We start from the raw sequence: 20,713 nt of genomic DNA on the forward strand, positions 1-20,713 counted from the left end.
GCCAAGCTCTCCTCCGTGAAGAAAACAAAGTTGAATTTCTCTAAAGATAATTTCATAATATTTATTTTTATAGAGTATTTTAAAAAACTAAATCTACAGCGATTTTTTTTACTTTGTAGATTAGTCTAAAGAACAAAATAAAAATTGGAAAAAAGGAAATTAAACATATGTGGCTCTCTTATAATTACAATGCCATATTACTGATCACAAAAGAACTCTAAAAAAGTTGTAATTATGTTAGTTTTAAAAAAAGCCTTCTTTGAGACGTTATTGAGACTGTAGGTTTTTGGATTTGTTGAATATATTTTGAAAATTTATAACAAATATAGAAAAAGGTTAAAACAAAATATAAGCTGAACTTTTGCTGCCTATCTTCAACGTCTTGACTCGTGTCTGAGGTTCGTCTTGACAAGGATAAAACCCTGGAAGGAAAGTAAAGGAGAGAGTTACGTTTCTTTTAGTAACAATGTAAATTTTTAAAAATGTATCTTCTGTTTAAGGATGCAAAGCGGATCTCACCGTAAAAATGTGCTACTTCTGTTAAACTCAGTCTGCATCTAGTGCGGTAAATTTGCGGATTTTGGTTGTAACATATATTATTAAATTACTATAAAATTGTCTTCCGTGAATCTGTATGAACTTCTCCAGTTGTTCATTATCACGCATTTGTGGTTGAATATGAGGTTAGAATGTATGGGCATTTTTTTTTTAATTATACAAGCGAACTCATGATCATCTATCTATTCATAAACTGGCCATGTTGAAGTTGTACGATTCCCGGATCATGTCCTTCGTTCTCGCGGAAGCCAAGAAAAAACGGAGGAAGCCGGGGTTGCAAGGTACGGGAGACAAAAAATTACTTGTCCAACAGGACAGTCTACACGTTTAACTCAAAAGAACGGAACTATTAAACAACAGTAAGGTGATAAGTTACATATTTGTGGGACTGTTTGGACGCTCGATCGCGTCCTCTATCTGCCATATTTGCAGATAACTGGGTCAAAATTCAAACCCACCACCATCACCACCACCACCACCAACACTTCTGAAAAAGTTATTCCACACAAAACTGGCCCTAACAACGATTTGTTTGGTTGAATTCAAACAGACAGCAATATGGAAATTAACCAAAGACTAGGAGAACATTTGGTGTTACCTCTCCGGTAATGAGGCTTGTGTCCTCCCAAGAAAGATGAGGCGGCAGCGGTAACGGGAAGCCCCTGCCTCCATACTCTGCAAAAAATAAAATAAAATAAACGATGCAAAGAAGCTACTTTATGTACATGTATATTGCTGAAGAAAGCTCACATCAAATAACTATCTTTGGTCATCTTTGGGAAGGATTAAATTTACTATTAATTCGGAATTTTAAGGACTAAGCCGCGTGCGGCTGTAATCCTGTTAACGTCATTCAAAATTGCCTCCACCTACAATAACACTGAAAATTCAGTGAATAACCTGCAAAAATTTAATTGCAATTAAGTTTATAAAGTAGGTAGGCCACCGCAGGGAGATTGAGAAGCTGACCTTTCGAGCGCTAACCCTTTCCCAGAGCGAATCAGGCTAGGGTTTGTGGGTCGCCTGTGGTTTATATATAGAATTTTGGAACTATGCTATTGATGAGATCATGGAAACATGAGAAACAAGAACAAACTAGTTTGTATGAATGAAAAGCGTCGTTGATTAAGGGTTCCGATTTGAAAGATAAATATTTGCCCTAAATTTTAGCGGCATTTCCTGGCCGCAGATTGTCACTATTTTGGCTGGAATGATTGGCAAGATTAAAGTGACAAGCCACAGCTGATCAGAATGCGTCTCAAGCTTATTATTTTTCTTTCAACATCTAAAACGGTCGACTAGTTTTCGGTTCGGTTTGCTTCGCCTATGTGTATCTTGTACCATAATGTACAGCGTTATTCAGTAGAGTGTCAGTTGCGGATGAGTACTCGAAACGGTGTATATGATCTTTAAACAGCCCGTGTGGGTCACGAATTTTGTCAACGGTAATAAATGAAAGGACCCTTGGATGGTACTCAACAAAGGTTTATACGGAGAGGCTCCGCCCCAAGGTCCAACCCCTTACGCTTCTATATACCATTTTTGACAGAAAAGGTACCCCGTTTGTTTACCTTCTGTTGACAAATTGTATCCCATCCACATACCTAGTTTAGAAATTCTCATCCCTTTGAACTGCTGTAAATGCACTGTCTTTAAAATATGATTATTATCCATTCAAAATATTTCCCCGATTCTGATTGGCTAAAAGTACACGCATAATTCATCATAACCAGCTACTGATGACCAAATTTGAAAGAATTTTGCTTTTAATGAACCGATGACCTCAAAGGTGCAGCTTTCTAGCAGGTTAATTCCCCCGTTCACCTAGAAGACCTGGGGACGAGGTTGAGTTCACGGTTTTGGTTGTGAAAACAAAAAAATGGCGTACACTTCACTTGTTTCAAGAGTAAGAACTAGGCGAGATAATTATAGCTAAAAACATGGCAAGAACAGCAAGAAGACAACTCGAAAGGCAACATCTACTATTCGGAGAACATTTGCGGAGCTGAACAACCCTAAACGTACACTAACGAAGACGAACTTAACATCGATGGAGGTAAGCGTGTTTTAGCTATGTTTTTAAACTAGGAATTATTTTGAATGAACAATAAAACAATTATTTAATTCGGCTTTCGTATCATATGAAGGATTATAGAGACCTTGGACGATAACACCCTCATCGATCCCCATAATTCCTTACAAGATACTCAGCCTCATTTATTAATTGTTAATCAAACAAAAAAACAACGTTTTCTCCACCTTTTCACAGCCATAAAATGCATCTGTTAGCTTTTTTGGATCTTTTCACAGACCGAAATGAAATATCTTCAAGTTGGTGCTTTCTGCAGTTTGTTTTGCTTACAAAAAATGATATTTTTGCTTAAAATTTGGTACTTTTGACGTCATATCTCGTGGTGACAAAATCACAGCCGGCTTCGTGTCAAACAAATATGTCTCCCAAGCTATATATATATATATTTTTTCTTTTCCAGCACAACTTTATTGAACATACACACGTACAGTTAACATTCACAAAAGACAATCTGCAACAAAACGAAAACTACAACTTGAAGCTGACAAAAAAGAAACCTAACACAATAAAAACATTAGTGGTAACTAAATGGGAGCGCAATCAGTTAAATAAAGAGAATTTCACACCTTATTTAAAAGAGACGAAAAAACAGACCATTTTGTTCTGAAATCTTTTTCGCGACCAGTCGTACAAGAAACATATTTTTCTAGACTAATTTTATCACGAGCTAGGGAAACAAATTCATTGAAGATATAAAATTTACCATTAAGAGCTTTTACGTAAAGAAAATAATATGACTAAATGATTGAGGGCTAAACAGAATTTAGAATCGTTGTTAATAAATGCCAAACATAATTTCTTTCATTGAAAGCAATAATTTTGAGTTCACCATGCGCGAAGCCCAATCCAGAAACTCCTTCCAGAACAACGTGGCTAGCGCGCACTCAGTGAAAAGATGAATGATGGTGTGATCTGCTGGACAAAAAGGGCAGCGTGGGGAGTCTTCTTTCTTCATTTTAAGTAATAAGCTCTTAGTGCACAGAATATTGTGAATAATTTTGTACTGGAACATTGATAGCTTTACTTCTTTTGTTACTTCTCCCAAGCTTTATTTCAAACGTTACAAACAACAAAAATAAACTTTGGAAAACTGTTAGGCTAACAAGTTTTAAAAACCATGATTCCAATCCGTTTCAACATTTAAGTTTTTCCACCAGTGCCTCCTTTTGCATAGGCTGAGTTATTTATCCCTTCTTTTAATGTTTTGAGCGGTTATTTTTATGTTTCACTCAGTTTGGTGGAGGTTCCCCAGGGGCGGATCCAGGATTTTTCTTGGGGGGGGGGGGGGGGGCACCACTAAGGATGGCGTAACCGACTAGTGACGAAGGCTTTTGACTAGGCAATAACATAATGTGAACTGCTGAGAATACACTTTCAGCATATCAACCATATCAACCTCGTCTCATCTTTTACTTCAACACCAATAAACCACAAAGATTTTATCTTCTTGCAGAATACCAGTTGTATTAGAAAGCCGAAGGTCATCTCAGGGAGGGAGGGGGAGGGGATACGCACCCCTTGCACCCTCCCCCTAGATCCGTCCTTGTTCCCACTGTTTGAATTTTTATGAATTTCGGGCAACAGCTCTTATAACTGATGTAACTAACCGTTCAACTGATCCACAAAGTGCGCAGATTTTATAAACTGATCAAGGAACATCTGAAGCATAACAATATTATACTGTGGAGAAAAGGAGGATACGTCAAGTTTACATATGCTTCTTTCATCAATGAAAAAAAAAATCACACTAATTGAATGAAATACGAACCCGGATGTCACCAATAGCAGATTTAACAAGGTGCACTTGTATGCTAGGGAAAGAATTAGGAACTGGATTAGACCCAGCAACACAACATTTAAGTAAAAGTAATTGGGTGTTATCTGGGTTTTTTCTTCCTTTTATTCTATTAATATAACTAGCAGGCTATCTTAGAAAAAGCTAATTTTATTTCTCATCTCCTCTTTCGGCCGCAGCCGAGATGTCTTTTGGAAATGTCATTTCAAAGATCGCAGTCTATGATGACTGCATTACTGTTTTCAACAGGAATGCCAGTGTCCCTGGACACGTTAGCGACCTTCTTCTTCGTTTCTGATTCGTCACAACAGCTCCACGCGGTACGTGTGATCTTTGACAATGCCCGCTTTTTTTCCAGTATGGCGATTGTGCTTTTCTGCACCTACAAGGATGTTTTATAACGGTTATCCGATTTCTTTAGATCATTTTGGTGAACGAAAACTACCACTCACATGAAAGAAAGACACCCAGCGCCACCTCGCACCCCGCCCCAGATCTCAGGTATACAGCTTTTTCGAGAAAGGTTGTCGGAAAAAGTGCACGTGGCAATTCGGAAAGGTATTGTGGGTGGTTTTGAGTTCACTCTTCTTCAAAGAAATTTGAAAGAATGGCACGAAAGGCCATTGACGTATATAAGCGAGTGCTAAAGGAAAGCAACGAAAGTAGGTTCGCAGCTACAGTGCCCCCAGGAACAGTGTATTGATCATATCCCATATTACCTTTCGGGATCGTCTCGTCCACATTTTTTTCCGACAACCTTTCTCCAAGTAGCTGTTTATGTAGAGCTCATGTCGGTTTTTAGCTGAGCTCTCGCGCGAACGAAGCGCGTGTAGCGGAGCACCATGGATAAGAAAATTTGGCTAAGTAGCAAATTTGCCTGACAAAATCGTCTGCGCGGGCGAATTAAAAGCTGTCAAAATAGCTGATCACATGACTGTATCGCGGGCTCAGGTGTACAACCCATTCACGTGAAGTCTCTTTTAACGTTCTTAGCTGACCAGTTATTAGTTTTCCAGTGATCAAAGGCTTAGAACACTTTACTTGAGAAAGACATTTCTTGAAAGCTGAGTTTCCACAAGAGCTTCGCTTTTGGCCTTGGCTAAATCTATATATATGAAAGAACCAAAGACGATGAACAGACAGATAAGACGCACTGGGTCAACATAAAAAAATGGCACCTACTCGAAAGACTTTGCGTGGAATGTTAAGTTGCCGTGGTTTACACCCAGTGCACCAGAAAGAACAGCTCTCTTTCAGGAACAAAAGTAAGAAACAAAACCGTCAAGGAAAATTAACGCAACCAACCTAAAATTTCAACAACTGAATGGTGACGGAACTTCTACAGTAATCCTCCATTAATTAACTTAAAATTTAAATCATATTTGTAAAAAAAAATTTAAATATTGAAGTCTTAAATTTTGATTTCAGTCTAAACCAAGAAACATATACTTATAAAATATATATAAAACAATAAATTAAAACTTATGGTTCTGTTCTCTTACTAATGCTAAAAACTAATCAATCAGCCCAAGCAAATCGCTAAGGAATTAGTCTACTGTTAAAAATACCTATTAGCAGGAAAAACAAAAACAAAAACAACTATAACTTTGACTGAATTGGAAGGTAACTCCATTTTTTTCTGAGTTACAAGCCACCAAAAACAGACATTTCTTTTTATTCCCGGTATATCTGACATTGATATGAAAACGGCCTTCATTCTTGTAAATGGTAGTTAGATGATATGACAGATCCCTCTTTATATTAATATAAAAACATTTGCCCATTCAAGGGATTGATGGCTAAAGAGCTTACCAGTCCAATTGTCAAGGCATATATGGGGGCTCCATTCTTAGCAACGACATGGATTTCCGCATTTCCATTGACTGTTACATTGGTTCCATTTCGACTCGATGCAAAAACCGGAGGCTTGGTTGTGTACGCTTTGACAAATACCGGGCGGTTGGGATACTTATTGTAAAGCTAAAAAGAAAGAATAAACAGGCACCTTTGGATGAGCCGTTTCCATTTCCCGTGTACACGGAAGAACAAATTACCGGTAGACAAGTGTAGACTGTCTAGAAATGGCGGATTCAGATTTTCAAGGGGGCGGGGGGGGGGTTGTCTTCGAGAATAAAATTTGTCGGGTCTGTGGGCTTCAGTTTAGTCTGAAAATAAGGTAAGGGACCCAGGGTCCCCGGGTATCTCCCCTAGATGAGAAATATGATGCTATTACTATGTTCCTTTAAAACGAACATAATAGGTAAACTGTTTTGACCCTTCCGGTACATACAAAGCCGGAATCAAACAAAAAACCGGAACGTCTGGGTTCTTTTTTTGCCCTGATGTAAGCTTGAGGCCAAAATCTTAACTTAAATATGTCTAAAATACGCCTTGTAAAAAGGATATCACAAACCTGATACAAAAATGTCTTAAATGTCCTCGTGTTTAATGAAAGACTCTTATTATTCGGTACCTACGATAAAAGACAAAAAACAAAAACGCAGACTGTCAGCTTTACTTTACTACACACAACCTTTCTGCGCTTGCAACTTGTTTTTAATCACGACACATTTTATATTAAATAAATTAAGTGTGACCATGCAAGGAATTCGTAAACGAACACCTCAAGTATCCGCAGTGGAGAATCATTGGTTGAGGTCCGTTACTTTGTTTCGTCTAGAGATTGACCCCACCCCCCCCCCCCCCCTGCTTCCCCTTCCATACCCTTTTTGCTTGGAGCGGTTGATCTATCAATGATCCCTACCCTCTTCTCCCTAGATAAAGACAAGTGATTTGCTCCATTATGAGTATTAAGGTGTTCTCCTGGTGGACAATTTATCTGCGGGCGACAAAAGGAGCCCGCAATCCTATTCTCCATGTTGTTTTTACGCATGCATCGCATGTATGTAGCCAGCATTCGTTTGTACTTCCATTACAAATGAATGAAATGCACAAAACGCAATTTGATCACGTGTGTTTGGACCTTCTATCACCCGTAACCTGGTCACGCATGTTTTGAATATCTGACACGTGAAACTTACGTAAAGCACAGCGATGGAGAGAAAGCGTTGCTCCCTGTGACCTCTGACTATTACAAGTTTATAACAATAAAAAGCAACAGATGTGCCTTTTTGTTATCGGCAATTATGCATAAAACAGAACCTCTTCTTATCAAAGGTTAAAGTTCCTTACGTTACTCGGCCTGATAATAGTTCGTAAAGCTCCCTGCTCGTGGTAAACAAAACTGGCTGTGTTGAACAAGTAGTCAGTGAGCCATATATAAATCATCCTGTCCACTTCATCAAGAGGAGGCAATGGTGCAGGAACGAAGGGAGACCTGGAATCAGGATTTCCAACTGCTTTGAATTCTCCCTGAAATTCAAAAATTATATTGACACCAAAATTCATTAGACGTAGAAAACAATTTAAGACGAGCATTTATTTTTTCGTGGAATCCTGAATCCGAGAAATTTTTACTTGTTGAATCGGAAACCCTGGGCTTTGGGATCCGGAATACAGCCCAAGGAATTCGGAATCTAATTTCCACTGACAAAGAATCTGTAATCCAGTACCTGGAACCCGGAATCCACAATCCATGACGATATTAGATTCCCTTACATAGCGCGAGTCTTAGGTATTTAGAGAACAGACTTCTGTAGCCAGGTTTGTGGCCAGTCCCTAAAGCTTGATTTGTCTAAGGTACACAACATGTCTCTTTTTACTTCACATTAATCGTTTAACTCTGCTGTAAAACACTTGCAATAAGTAACTAAGTCATATATTTTTATAGGTGGTCCTTTTCAAAAGCCTTATTCCATGCGCTTCATTGCAGCATCTTTCTAAATTCTGTATAAATATTTAATGTAAATGGCAAAATGATAACAAAACAATAAAACAGAAACAGCAAGGTAACTAGAAGGAGAGCGATGTCATGTCGCTTATTGGGGACCGGCATGGTACATTAGACCTTTTTTGCAGCCGTTCGAAGGAGTTCCACTATTTGTGGGAAGGAACCCGGACGTACAAATAGGGCTGGTTATCACCATACTGACCAAGAACGCTGGCTAAAGTAAGATTATATGGAAACAAGCATGCGGCATGTGAAGAACTCCAAAAAGAGGGATATCCTTTAGTTGTCAATCCTAAGACTGAATTCATGATCCCCCGCCTCATACACATCCCAAGAGGGACTCTTTAATTTGGCGTAAATGGGTATGTGCCGCTTAAAAGGGCAAGAGTCTTAAAGTCGGGGTACACAACTCCACTATTTAGCGTGTTGCACAGGGGTTACCTTTTAATAGAGTTTATTATTCATTCAAAATATTTTCATTATTCTGATTGGCTAAAAGCACACGCATAATTCTCCATAACCAGTTACTGATGACCAAATTTGGAAGAATTTTGTGTTTAACGAAGAAAGACGTCAAAAATGCCGCCCGCTACAGGTTAAGGCACCGTTACCGAGAAGACTTGAGTACGAGGTTGAGTTGTTTTGGTTGTGAAAAAAAAAGGCGGACATTTCACTCGTTTCACACCTCGGAGGGTGTTATCCACAATATCACCCTTCTCGATCCTGCTTAATTCTTCATATCGTACTTAGCCTCATTCTTTAATTGCTAATTAAAGCCTGATGACGAGCGGTCTTCATTTGTGGTACCATTGTCTTTTCTAAAAAAATCTAATTCCATGATGTTAATTTGAAAAATTGCTCGATTCGATTTGTAATACGAAACGCATCAGGGAGACAAAATAAGATCTCTTGTGTATAACAGGGTAAAGGAAGGATTTGGGGTCTCGGTGACACATCTCTACCCGATCTTCCCTTGAGTACCACCCCGCGACACATATGAGGTTGTAAGTTGGAAAATTTGTTGCGTAACTGACATCAGGTTTTTGGGAAGGTTACCATGAAGCCAAGGAGGAATTACCACTTACCTTCAGAGGTAAATCCATGAATCTGGAAGTGAATTTTGGCCTTTTAACGACAGAATAGTCGATCTGTGCGATACTGCTTACGTTTTGAAGGACTAAGAAAAAATTGAAGTCATGATTATTTCTGCTAATCTATTCCATTTCTTGAACAGACAGCTAGAACTGTAATAAGTTAGGTTTGTATGATATCTTAAATTAGTCATTATTTTATTCTTCCACCGCCTTGATTATTTTTCTATCGGCAGAGGAAATACCTATTTGCTTTACCTATACCTGTACCTAATTGCTTTGTGATTATAATAAAGTTTTACTAAAACTGTTGCCGATGCCATTTTGACTAAGCGACCATGGCCCTGCACTCTGTGCTGGGCAGTCGTCGAGCGTTGACTCGTTTTCCACACAGGAGGGTGTTATGGGAAACATTTTGTAATTATATATGTCCACAGAGGGATAATAAAAACGCCGTGGCTATAATACCTAGCAGCCGGGAAGGGTCTTACAAGTAAAAAAAACTAAATGCATGCCCGGCAGTCAGAAAATTTTCTAGAATTTCTGCAAAATCCCCTTTTCTAATCGTTTGAAAGTATTCTGTCTTCATTTAGATTTACCAAGCCATCAGGAAAACAAGAACGACTTCGCAGCTGAGCTGTTTTGTTTCTTGGGCATAAAGTAGAGTCGACGCCGTTTCGACACTTTAAAAAATTTCGTGAGTAGCAGTGCTCGATTCACGAGCACGTTTTCTCGCAGGCTAAATACATATCGCTTCCTTTCTTTTACGTTCAACTTCTATGTCAGAATCCTTACTTTGAAATTGACTTTGTAAAAGATGCAATTCGCAACTGACTTTTGTTAATGAAGCAAGGTTCTGAATGAATTTAATTATTTTTCTCTATTTCGCCGTTTCAAAGTATTTTTGGAGCGATCATCATGTAAGGCGTCTACTGGATAAGAGGCGTTTGTTAGAGAGGGACGTCTAACACAAATTTCAAAGCACAGGGGGGTGGGGGGGGGGGGGGCGTTTATAAGGCAGGAGGCGTTTATTTGAGGTCACAGTTATTCCCAAGGAGTTATAACAACTCCTCTAGTGGGGTTAAGTTAACTCCTTACAGTGGAGTTATCTTTTTGGGGAGTTATTTTAACTCCAGAAAGGAGTTTAAGGGACTCGTTTTCATGAGGAGTTAAAATAACCCCCAAAAAGGAGTTATCCTGTACCTAAAGTTGTTACTCCACTTTCAGAATGAAATTAACTCCAAAAAGAATGAAAACAACCCTTGAAAGGAGTAAAAATAACGCCATTTTCGAAGTTAATTAACTCCAGGCTGCGAGTTAAAAGAACTCTTTTTCAGGAGTAAAAACGACCCCAAATTTGGAGTTAAATTAGAAGCTAAAGTAACCCCATAAAAGGGATCATCCTGTACCCAAAATTTTTGATCCATTTTTGGAGTTATAATAACTCCCTAAAGATTACTGTACTGGGGCATCTATTAGATCATTTACGGTAACCCAGTTCAAGATCACCTTTGCTATATTACCTGGAAAAGTTGCCATAAATTTGGCTCCTTCATTGTTTATTGCCTCTCTAGCTTTCTTGCACATCTTATTGGCCAAAAAAAAAAACAGAGTTCTTTAGAAACTACATATTAACTCACTGGAAAATAATACTTCGCGCAGAATGTGTGGGCGACAAAATTAATCATTCATAATCAGTGAAGTGGCAAATTTGAATGCGATAGAGCATAGTTATTAGAGGAGACTGGTTATGAAAAGCGGCAAACATCAATGATAAAAACAACAGTGCTGCAGTTTATGTTGGAAGCACCCTGAAAGTGCACAATCCTTTGTTTTCTGTTGGCAAATTGTTACGGAATAAATTAATGCAACGTTTTTATTGGTCAATACAATCAAAATGATAGGAATTCTTTTGAACGTTGTGCACTTTCAGGTCCACAAAAACATATAACAAAGGAGTCTGACGGGTTTCATAACCATTAACTATGGATAGAGCTATAAAATGTCATAATAATTTGAAAACCTTTAAGTAAAATCCCTTTAAATACCAATATGACCGGTTTCCCTACCCTGTAAAAATACTAATACCAATCAAAGATAACAATCCATATGTTCGTCACATGCATAGGTTCGTTGAGTAAGTATTTTCATTATTGTCAGTTTTGAGTGTTTCTTGGACATAACATTGAATAAGCGTTTGTTCATTCCCAGTTTTTGTGATTCCTCATTCAAGTCCTGTTTAATAGATCATAAGATCTTACCAGTTTGTTAAGTTCATCCTTCACTTTCCTATCTATTTGACTGGAGAACAAGTTGTATAACCAACTAGAAAAGACAACACAATTTAGGTTAAATTTCATTTTTGTTGACTATGTAGGAATAAAAATTGAGGTGAAAAATAACCAAGGCTAAGTTAACAGTTACGGCGACCAGTTCTTTGGTACTGCAGCTAAACTCCTAAACTGCAGACAGCATCTTTACCGTCGCGTATTCCTGATAGTATTCATAATTATAATTATTATTGCAACCTTGTCACTCAGTTCTTTCCAAATCTTCATGTCGTAAAAAAACGCGACAAAGAGTACGCATATTTATTATAAATTCTTTGCAAGAGAGAAGCATTTTATGTTTTATGTTGATTAATTGTTAGCTGTAGATAATGAATAATGAATGACAGATGGATTGATTAATTGATTTATTGTTTGACTGATTGACTGAATGATTGATTGATTGACTTACTGATTTAATGACTGACTAAAAGGTTCTTTTATTGTTTCTTCTCAAACTATTTTGAGCCGCAAAAAAGCAAAAAGAGGTTAGAACGTAGGAAACTAGGTAAACGTAGACAAGATTCCGTTTTCCACAGAAAAATGTCCGCACAGTGTAAAGCATACCTGTACCCTCCTGAGAATTTAACGTGGACCGAATCAACAGACGAGGAACAGTCCCGTACTCGAGCGGATACGGTGGGTCGACCATCAGAGTCAACTCCTGAAATGGAAAAACATAGCGAATAATGTATATCCTCTCTCAGTCAATTTTAACGCCTTGAATCCTAGTTAGTCAGACTTACCAATTCGTACAGTCAGTCTAAAATTAATTCCACGTGCTTTGAACGAAAATCTAACGCTGTCTTTCATCTGAAACCTAAAATAAAGTGAGGCATTAAGTGAGTTTGGTTTAATATTACGGTGTGCTGCGCGGGAGATGTTATTGCAGGAAATAATTAGCCTTGATGGATATTTACTTTGAGAAGACGATGATATATGAACTAACAAGAGTACGAAAAAGGAGATGGTATAAAAACACGAAATATAAAGTGCAAGACAGTATCCCTGAAACTTGACTAGACTATATACATTACTGCAAGGCCTACAAACAGGTTTTCAGTATGTTAAAGCTTCCCGGGTACAGGACGTCTGCAAGTATTAAATGGCGAATATATGCGAGGGAAGCCTGTATGAAAGCCTGATGGTTTCTTTTTCCAATAAATAAATAAGTAAATAAATGATGAGTAAATAAGTAAATAGTGAATGAATGAATGAATGAATGAATGAATGAATGAATGAATGAATGAATGAATGAATGAATGAATGAATGAATGAATGAATGTATGAATGAATGAATGACTGAATGAATGAATGAATGAATGAATGAATGAATGAATGAATGAATGAATGAATGAATGAATGAATGAATGAATGAATGAATGAATGAATGAATAGGTTAAGTTAAAGGTAAAGGCGAACACGAGCCAAAGGCTCAAACAGCCGGAGCTTATATCCCTGTTTCCTTAGCATGAAGGATGCCTAGGATTATTGCTACTCCCCCCTGGACGGGATGCTAGTCCATCGCAGGGTCCCCCCCCCCCCCCCCCCCAGCAGTACGTCGCCGGTACCCATTTATAAAACTGGGTGAAGTTCCTTGTCTAAGGAAACAACGCGGCGGGCGAGGCTTGAATCCCGGACCTCTAGATCCGCAGTTCGAGTTGTTAACCGCTCGGCCACACACGCCTCCACAATGAATGATTAACAAATAAATAAATGAATGAAATTAGTCGGATGATTCCTTGGAAAGCGAGTTCATATACCATATACGTACGTATTGTGTGCAAAGGAGAACTCTGTCAAGTGTAGCTCGGAAATGTGCAAAACTTTTTCAAACCGCCTGAATAAAAGAGCATTAAGCACATCCTATTGCTGGAAACGAGAGTTTCCGTAACAAAAAGGGAGGCTTTCAAAAACGCAAGGCTTTACGTTATCAATCAAAAAAAAACTGTCGCTTTCGTATTTAATGCGTAACAAGAGAATATGTTTCAATTGGTATCTATAAATTACTATTAAGAAACATACCAGCCAATTTTCTTTTTAAAACGCAGGTTTCCAGAGAAGTCCAGGCTGATCCCATTAGCCCTCAGTGTGAGTCCCTCTCTAGGAGCCGTTGTAAACGAAGACGAACTTATGGTGGCACGATTATTCTTGATGCTAAAAACATAAAGCATTTGATAAAATAGCTGCCGCAAACGAGCCATTGGCATGCAAGTAAACTCTCGACTGAGGTATTGGCACCTGGATGAGGTATTGGTGTGGAATGCAGAGATTTTGGGGGCTTTACGTTCCACAAAAAATTTCTATTGAAATTTCGGAAATTCCCAACGGAACGGTACATTCCGGTTAAACAGACCCGACCCAAGCCACCGTGTGTTTGGTTATTGTACTCGTAAACAGGATATATAGATGAGAGGTACAGGGGACAACAATTGTTGTCAAATGGTTAGGGACATTTCGATCAAAGTGCATGAACCACCTTCAAAGGCCAGGTCCCAAATATTCCGGTCAAACGGTACCGAAATGGTCGGTTATATTTGATTTCTAACAAAGATTTCCGGAATTTTGAGCCGAATGGAAAGCGTCCTGTTCACTATGATTTCCTACCCTGTAAATGCACGATTGGACCTAACAAAGCATTGTTTTCAAAATACAATACTATGGGCGATCTATGAAACTTAAATTACTGTGCTTCGTATACTCTATGTACCCGCTATGACTTGATCTATCACCACGGAATTGACGAAGTGTCGTCGAATCGTTATATTGATACATTATATTTTGATACTTTCCCACCCCACAGTTTTTAGAATAAGAGTTTTTAAGTATTATTTTTAACTTAATTTTATTTTTTTGCTGGCTTATTTTTTTGTATGTATATGCATGGCTATAAGTAGTTTTATATATTCAAGTTTTATGTTTTATTAGTTATGCAAACATCCACACTTCACAAGTTAAAAACCTTGGCATTGGTAAGTCCTTTTAAGAAATGGTAAACGTGCAGCTTGCAACCATCAAGTTATGGATGCATGCGGGAGATTGCTAAGCATGAAAGAAGCGTAAGAGTTGCTCGAGGGGTAGCTGCATGCAACTCTAACTTCTTGAGCGCTTAGCAATCTTGATTTTGCTCAGAGATAGCAGGGAAATGTCATTTGTGAGCGCTATGGCGTGCAAAATTTATTCTTTGCAAAAAAATATTATCTTTCAAAAAAATCTTTTGGCTGAATAATTAGTTCTCCGTCTCAATTTTGATTGTAAAACCTTTCTTAAGATCTGTTTAACCCTTTTGGGAACTTTCTCTTAATATTAATATGTGTAATCAAATGGCTACGAGTGAAATTATCCCCTTATTTCACTCGTACAAGTCGCGTAGAAAGGGATGCATTCAGCTTTGAGCTCGCAACAGCTTTCGTCAGTATTCACTCATGACCAAATGGGTCATAAAATGGGTTATTGACCAATCAGATCGCTCGCTTTACTTTTTTTAGATACAAGGTATCCCACCGAAGTCAAGTAAGTTGAAAATACAATCTAGATTGCTTCTAGTATTGTATTATTGTTTTTATGCTGACGATTTTAGTCTTAGAGGTATCGCCTCGAAGCGCCCCTGCGCTACCCGCGGACCACAAGCGTTGTTATCGATGTTGAAACTCCTGAATAAAGTTGTTGCGGTAAATTTTTCCTGTAAGATTATTAAGGATTTTTTCGTTAAAAATGAAATGCACTTTCGAGGCCACAACCAACTGCTTTTGCATTCACTACAGATGAAAAGTGCATTATTTTTCTAGAACACGCAGAAAAATAGTCCTTTGTTATTTTGCTCATTGGCAGAATGAAAAATGTTGAATTCACTAGTGGGCAAAGGTTGGTGCATCTACGCTAAAATGCAGTACGCTTTTAAACTGTCAACTGTAACAGCTAAAGAATTAAAGACAGACTTAATTGATTGAAAACACCCGCTTTATGTGCTTTGCATACCTGAGCGAAGGGTTGTCTTTGTGCCTTGATCAATTTGACCCAAGACTGACCCAATTGTTTGGAACGGGGGAGGGGCAGCAGGTCGGGTGACTTATTTCGCTTGAAATGGCAAACCAATTCAACAAACGCATCATGCGGCTAAAACGCGTTTTAAAACCAGGGTTTAAAAAGTTAGTCAAGCTTTTTTACTTATCCATTTTTTACTTATCAGTTTCATTACCAGAAGGTAATTTCTTCTTGCAACAGTTACGTAACGCTACTCTTGGCAAGCCAGCATGGCAGAAACTTAAACAATGATTTTCTTTTTTTTTCTATATTGTATGCACAGCCAATATTCATCTTGCTCATACGCTCTTAATTGCTTGAAATTCTGAACAAGAATGGCGCACGCAAACGCCCAACACGAGAGCCTTGCTTAGTTTAACAAGGGAAGCGCAAGCAAAATTGAAGCGTGTCTTAAAGTGCGAGGCCCTTGTTGATGCCAATCATCTTTTAATAGTTATAAGGAGGGTTATCGGGATAAGGATGTTTTTGTAAATCTAGCCTCTATAACTTTCTACAAACAGCTTAAATGGGTAGTATCAAACAAGATTTGTTCTTAAGATTTAGTGACAATATCCATCCACGGAAACCGCCCCTTTAGTCGTCTGCATGATCTTGATCAAAGTCATATGATTGTAATGGCACACCAAATTTGATTTAAAAGTGTTAAAGATAGTAGACTTAAACTTGAAAACGTTGCAAAGACGCTGGGCAATGAAAGAATTGCTGAAACAAAAATTGATTTAGACATTTTCAGGGGCAGTCATGGTGCATTTAATACTCTAATTTAGCTTAACACTTCAACAGTATTCGAAGTCACAATTCATCAAATTTGGTTGAATACTAGAAAAACAACCACTAATAGTACCTTGTCAAATTGATAGAAAAGAGGTTTCATTTGAATGGTCACTCGAACTCAAAAGTTACAACCAACACAGTCCACCTCCATCATTTTATCTGGGAGGAAAAGGGTCAAAGGATAACGTGGGAGAATTTTCGTAGTCGGACTACTCTGATACGATATCAAATGTGTCATAATAAAATAATACAAGAAAAACAGGAAAACTATGATGACTTACTTGGACAGGGCGTATTCGAGGTTCTTAGATGAATGAGAGATGTCTTTGAGATTTTCCTCCCTCAGCCTTTTAAACAGCACTTTGATGCCCACTTCGTCAGCTAGTAATTAAGGTAAAAGAGAAAGCAAAAAAATAAAATCAAACACTGAAACTAATTACCTTATCGTTAAGCGTCCTTTACATTGTAGGTTCATTGTCAGCTGCATGATCGAAAAGAAGCAAACCTTTGGCAGATATCCAGCCATTATGACTTCACTCTAGGTCAATACACTCCAGTTTTCCTGAGGATCTTTTTTTATTAAAACGTTGAGGTTGGAATTGTTTCAGAAAACATGTCAAGAGTGCGTCCAAACTGAGACTAAAAGCTATATAACGGTTCTACACTCGCTTTTTGCAAATAAATTTCCCTCGAGTCCAGATGTTTCCCAGGGCGTGCATGTATCTTTCTTTGGTATAGAAATTCGATATGGAAAAGTACACAAAGACCTTTTTTTATGTTTCCTGGTAACGTTCGTAACGGCTTTCTATAATTTCTGTAACAGGTAACTTGAAGAGTAAGTAGCGAAGAACTTTTCATGCTCAAACCATAAAAAAGAAAACTGTTTCAGTTAGCTTAGTTACCAAAATCCGACGCTGTTACAAAAAGAGGGTCTAACAAACATACTAGCACGGAAATGCTAAGTATGATCTGCGATCAGCAGTTCCTTTTTTTGGGGGAAGAGCGACCAGCCAAAAAAAAAAGAAGGAAGAAAAACCGCCTGATCGCAGGTTATACTAAGTATAGCTCCACATGCTTATTTCAGGAACCCAACAGGAGCTACATTTCTAGATAAGTAAAGGTCAAGTTATTGGTATTTTTAAAAAGGAATTGCGTCGTTGTTGTCAGTTTGTGAAGTGTCTCCACACGTCCCACAAGAATTGAAAAAGGAAAAATAATGTTATTTTACCAACATTGTTTGAGTTGATTGCAAAAAGAGCTCTTGTATAAAGAAAATAGAAACGGATTCTCGGGATTCTCAGTAGAACTACAGAATGATCTTGAATTGTTATGTTAGGAATAATCCGGATGGGCGGACGGATGGATGTCTAAGTAGGAGCTAGGCTTCAAGTCTGGGCCACGTTAACCTTTTCAGCGCTAACACAAGTGTGCCAAGATGTAATTCTAGATGTATAAACTGTAATCTGTTCTTTTCTGTTTTAATTTACTTAATCATATATTTATTTTAATTTTTGTTTCTTTGAAATGGGTGAGTGACTTAATGGGAGACCTTATACCAGTTCTTAAATTGAATGAGAACAAACGAAATTGCGAAAATTGGGGGCATATCAACAGCACGACTACATACGGCAGTCATATATTAACTAAGGAGACTTGGCTTTGACTGTACGCAGCCATTACTGAATTATGACCATGCATTAACACATTGCGTGTAGAAGTCAAGACACTTGGATGATTTAGGATGTTTCCTTTAACTAAAATGTCTTCTTATTCCACAGTACTTTGCTGACGTCATTAATCTTTCTTTTGTTTCTTTTGTAAATTTGAGTTTACATTTTTAGTGTAACTATTTAATACTGGTTCAATTTTTAGTTTACTTTGTTTATCATTTGCCTTTCAAGCACACCAGTAAAAAACGTAAATTGGAAGCGAACCAAAACACCAGATAATTTAAGGAGCAACAGACCTACTGTCAAGACGTAATACGATTGATTGTTGACACATTTAGTAACATTCAAACAGACGTTTCCTGCCACTTAATTGTGCTATTAGGCATCCAAAAAAACTTACTAGATCACTAAAGGCTTATTCAAAGCCACAATTAATCTATGCCTTTGGGTGCTCTTTTTTTTCTGGTCTTTCAAAACTAGGTTCATTTTAATGCCAAATTATAAAATTATCAGTGATAGATTAAAGGTTTTAGTTCCGTTTTTTGATAACTGTTTCATAACCTGGAAGAGCAGCCGGGGAACTCATTTCTAACGTTTCTTCGGATTATTTCAAAGATTTGTCACATCTTTCATCATACAGCCGTAGAGCTAAAAGTTCCTAACATTACAAACTGTTAGGAATAAGGAATTTGACTTTTTAAACTTGTTAATGTTTGTCTGATCTCATCTTTAGACACCCAGTGCCAAACTACAAGGAAATAACCAGAATATTGCTTAATTAGGATTCTTCTGCCTTGATTTTTCTCCTTCTTTGTTAAGCATTGCGACACGCATTTCTAAACGTGATTATCTTAAATACCACTTCTTGATCGGCGCAAAGATTTTCGAAATCCATTAAAAGATTACTATTTGAAGTGTCTGAAGACAGGCAATGAATGAAGAGAGAAATTGATCAAATCATCCGCTTTTAAATTAGTAAAAGGGAACCACGGCACAATGTAAACGCTATCTTGCTGTTTAGAAAAGTTATTGTTTTCTACAAACCGCAGGGTAGCTGCTGCCAAGACCCGCTGTTATTGGCCCTACCTGTTAACCCCGGTAGCGTGGGAAACTAGGATTTACGGTCACCCACGTTTAATTCTTTTTGCCAATATGGCTGGCTCCTCTCCAAAATGCGAAGGCAATCCTATTTAATAGCACTACTATGCTTCCACATACGTGGAGGAAAACGTAGAAAACTAATAAAGGTTTTTCAACAAACCGTCTATATTTATCTACGGTAAAATTTTCAGGGCTCCCTAATATTAGGAAAAATAACACAGCATGTTTCATAGGTAAGCTTTCAGTGAGCTTTTTCGCTTTGAGGCGTATCAAAGCTTAGAAATTGGGTACATCGCATTGGGTCAATATTATTCTTAGAAAGCTTTACTGTAAACGTTAACTGCATGAGGTGTTCAAAGCAGGCTCTGTATTTTGCGCGTTTTGATCCTCTGTCAGTACGAACCACTCAGCCATGATGTCTTCTTTAATTTAAAAGGGTGGGCGTGTTAGCTGTAACTTTGCCTTGACCAACGTTGGGGTGATGAGGACCTTCAAGCCTGTACCCCTTTTTTACCGCCTCGAATTATCGGCTTTCTACCCGTTCCTAGATGCCTAGGAAGTGATTCTTTTAAGCACGACGAAGCGGTTCGCAGCAAAGCGAAACCGTGTAATAGACAAAAAGGAACATCCAGCCATCCTGCCACTCAATTTGTTACTAAGAGGAAATGTTTTTCAATTGATTGACAAGCTATGCACACTGACTGTATTATGAGTGGTTTTGAAACTACCAAAGACAAAGGTTTCAAACGCTTTAAATTGATTGTATTTAAAAATTCGAGGTAATGATAGTGTTCTTGTATTAAGGATTTTTCCGCTTCAGTTTAGTCAAGCCTATAGTAGAATAAGGACTATTATTTCAATACGTGTGAGATCCACGGGGGTGCTCGACATAACAGAGATGCAACAATATCAAAAGTGGCAACATATTTCATCGATCATAATGGAATTCAAAGATTTTTCTAACTCATCATATATAACAAATGATATTCTTTTTATAAATATATATGAATGACAATCATTCGCCAGTCCCACTCCGCAGACGGATCCGAGAAACGAGTTTTTGATGGAGAGAACGTAAGGAATCCTTTGAATTAGCTAGAATCGTTCCATTTTGTGCTACTTTTTCCCGTTATTACATGTAGAAATTTATTCTCTCAATTCTTACCGTATTGAAGCCCTTTACTAGTCACTCTGAAGCGAATTCCAGGATATCCTTGGCGTTCAGACGAGAAGCACACAGAAATAAAGCAAGGAAAAGCTAAATTAAACAATAGATTCTTCATGTTTCCTTTTAGCTTCCCACTGAAGACGTTTCTTCCAACTCCTTTTCTTCAGGTCTGATCTCTCATGGTAAAGCATCCGTTTAAGAATGTTGATTTATCGTCATTCATAAAGGGTCCAATGAAATTTG

The 20,713-nt window shown here is 37.9% G+C and overlaps 2 protein-coding genes across 2 annotated transcripts in view; one reads left to right on the forward strand and one right to left on the reverse strand.

The window, feature by feature from the left end:
* The window catches only part of LOC140934582 (uncharacterized), a 466,993-nt gene that overhangs the window by 100,537 nt on the left and 345,743 nt on the right, over positions 1-20,713 (forward strand). The gene's annotated exons all lie outside the window — the stretch shown is intronic.
* On the reverse strand, positions 75-20,628 carry LOC140933400 (lipopolysaccharide-binding protein-like). The gene is made up of 16 exons (XM_073382952.1): positions 20,468-20,628; positions 16,813-16,912; positions 13,739-13,870; positions 12,460-12,533; positions 12,281-12,377; positions 11,648-11,711; positions 10,910-10,973; positions 9,381-9,472; positions 7,638-7,817; positions 6,859-6,918; positions 6,258-6,425; positions 5,628-5,695; positions 4,419-4,461; positions 4,258-4,330; positions 1,157-1,233; positions 75-422 (listed from the first exon to the last, which is right to left on the reverse strand). The coding sequence occupies exons 1-16, from the start codon at positions 20,583-20,585 to the stop codon at positions 375-377; spliced, it is 1,458 nt and encodes a 485-aa protein (XP_073239053.1). The 5' UTR covers positions 20,586-20,628; the 3' UTR covers positions 75-374.

Source organism: Porites lutea, chromosome 4, assembly GCF_958299795.1.
Source record: "Porites lutea chromosome 4, jaPorLute2.1, whole genome shotgun sequence".
NCBI classification, from domain to species: Eukaryota; Metazoa; Cnidaria; class Anthozoa; order Scleractinia; family Poritidae; genus Porites; species Porites lutea.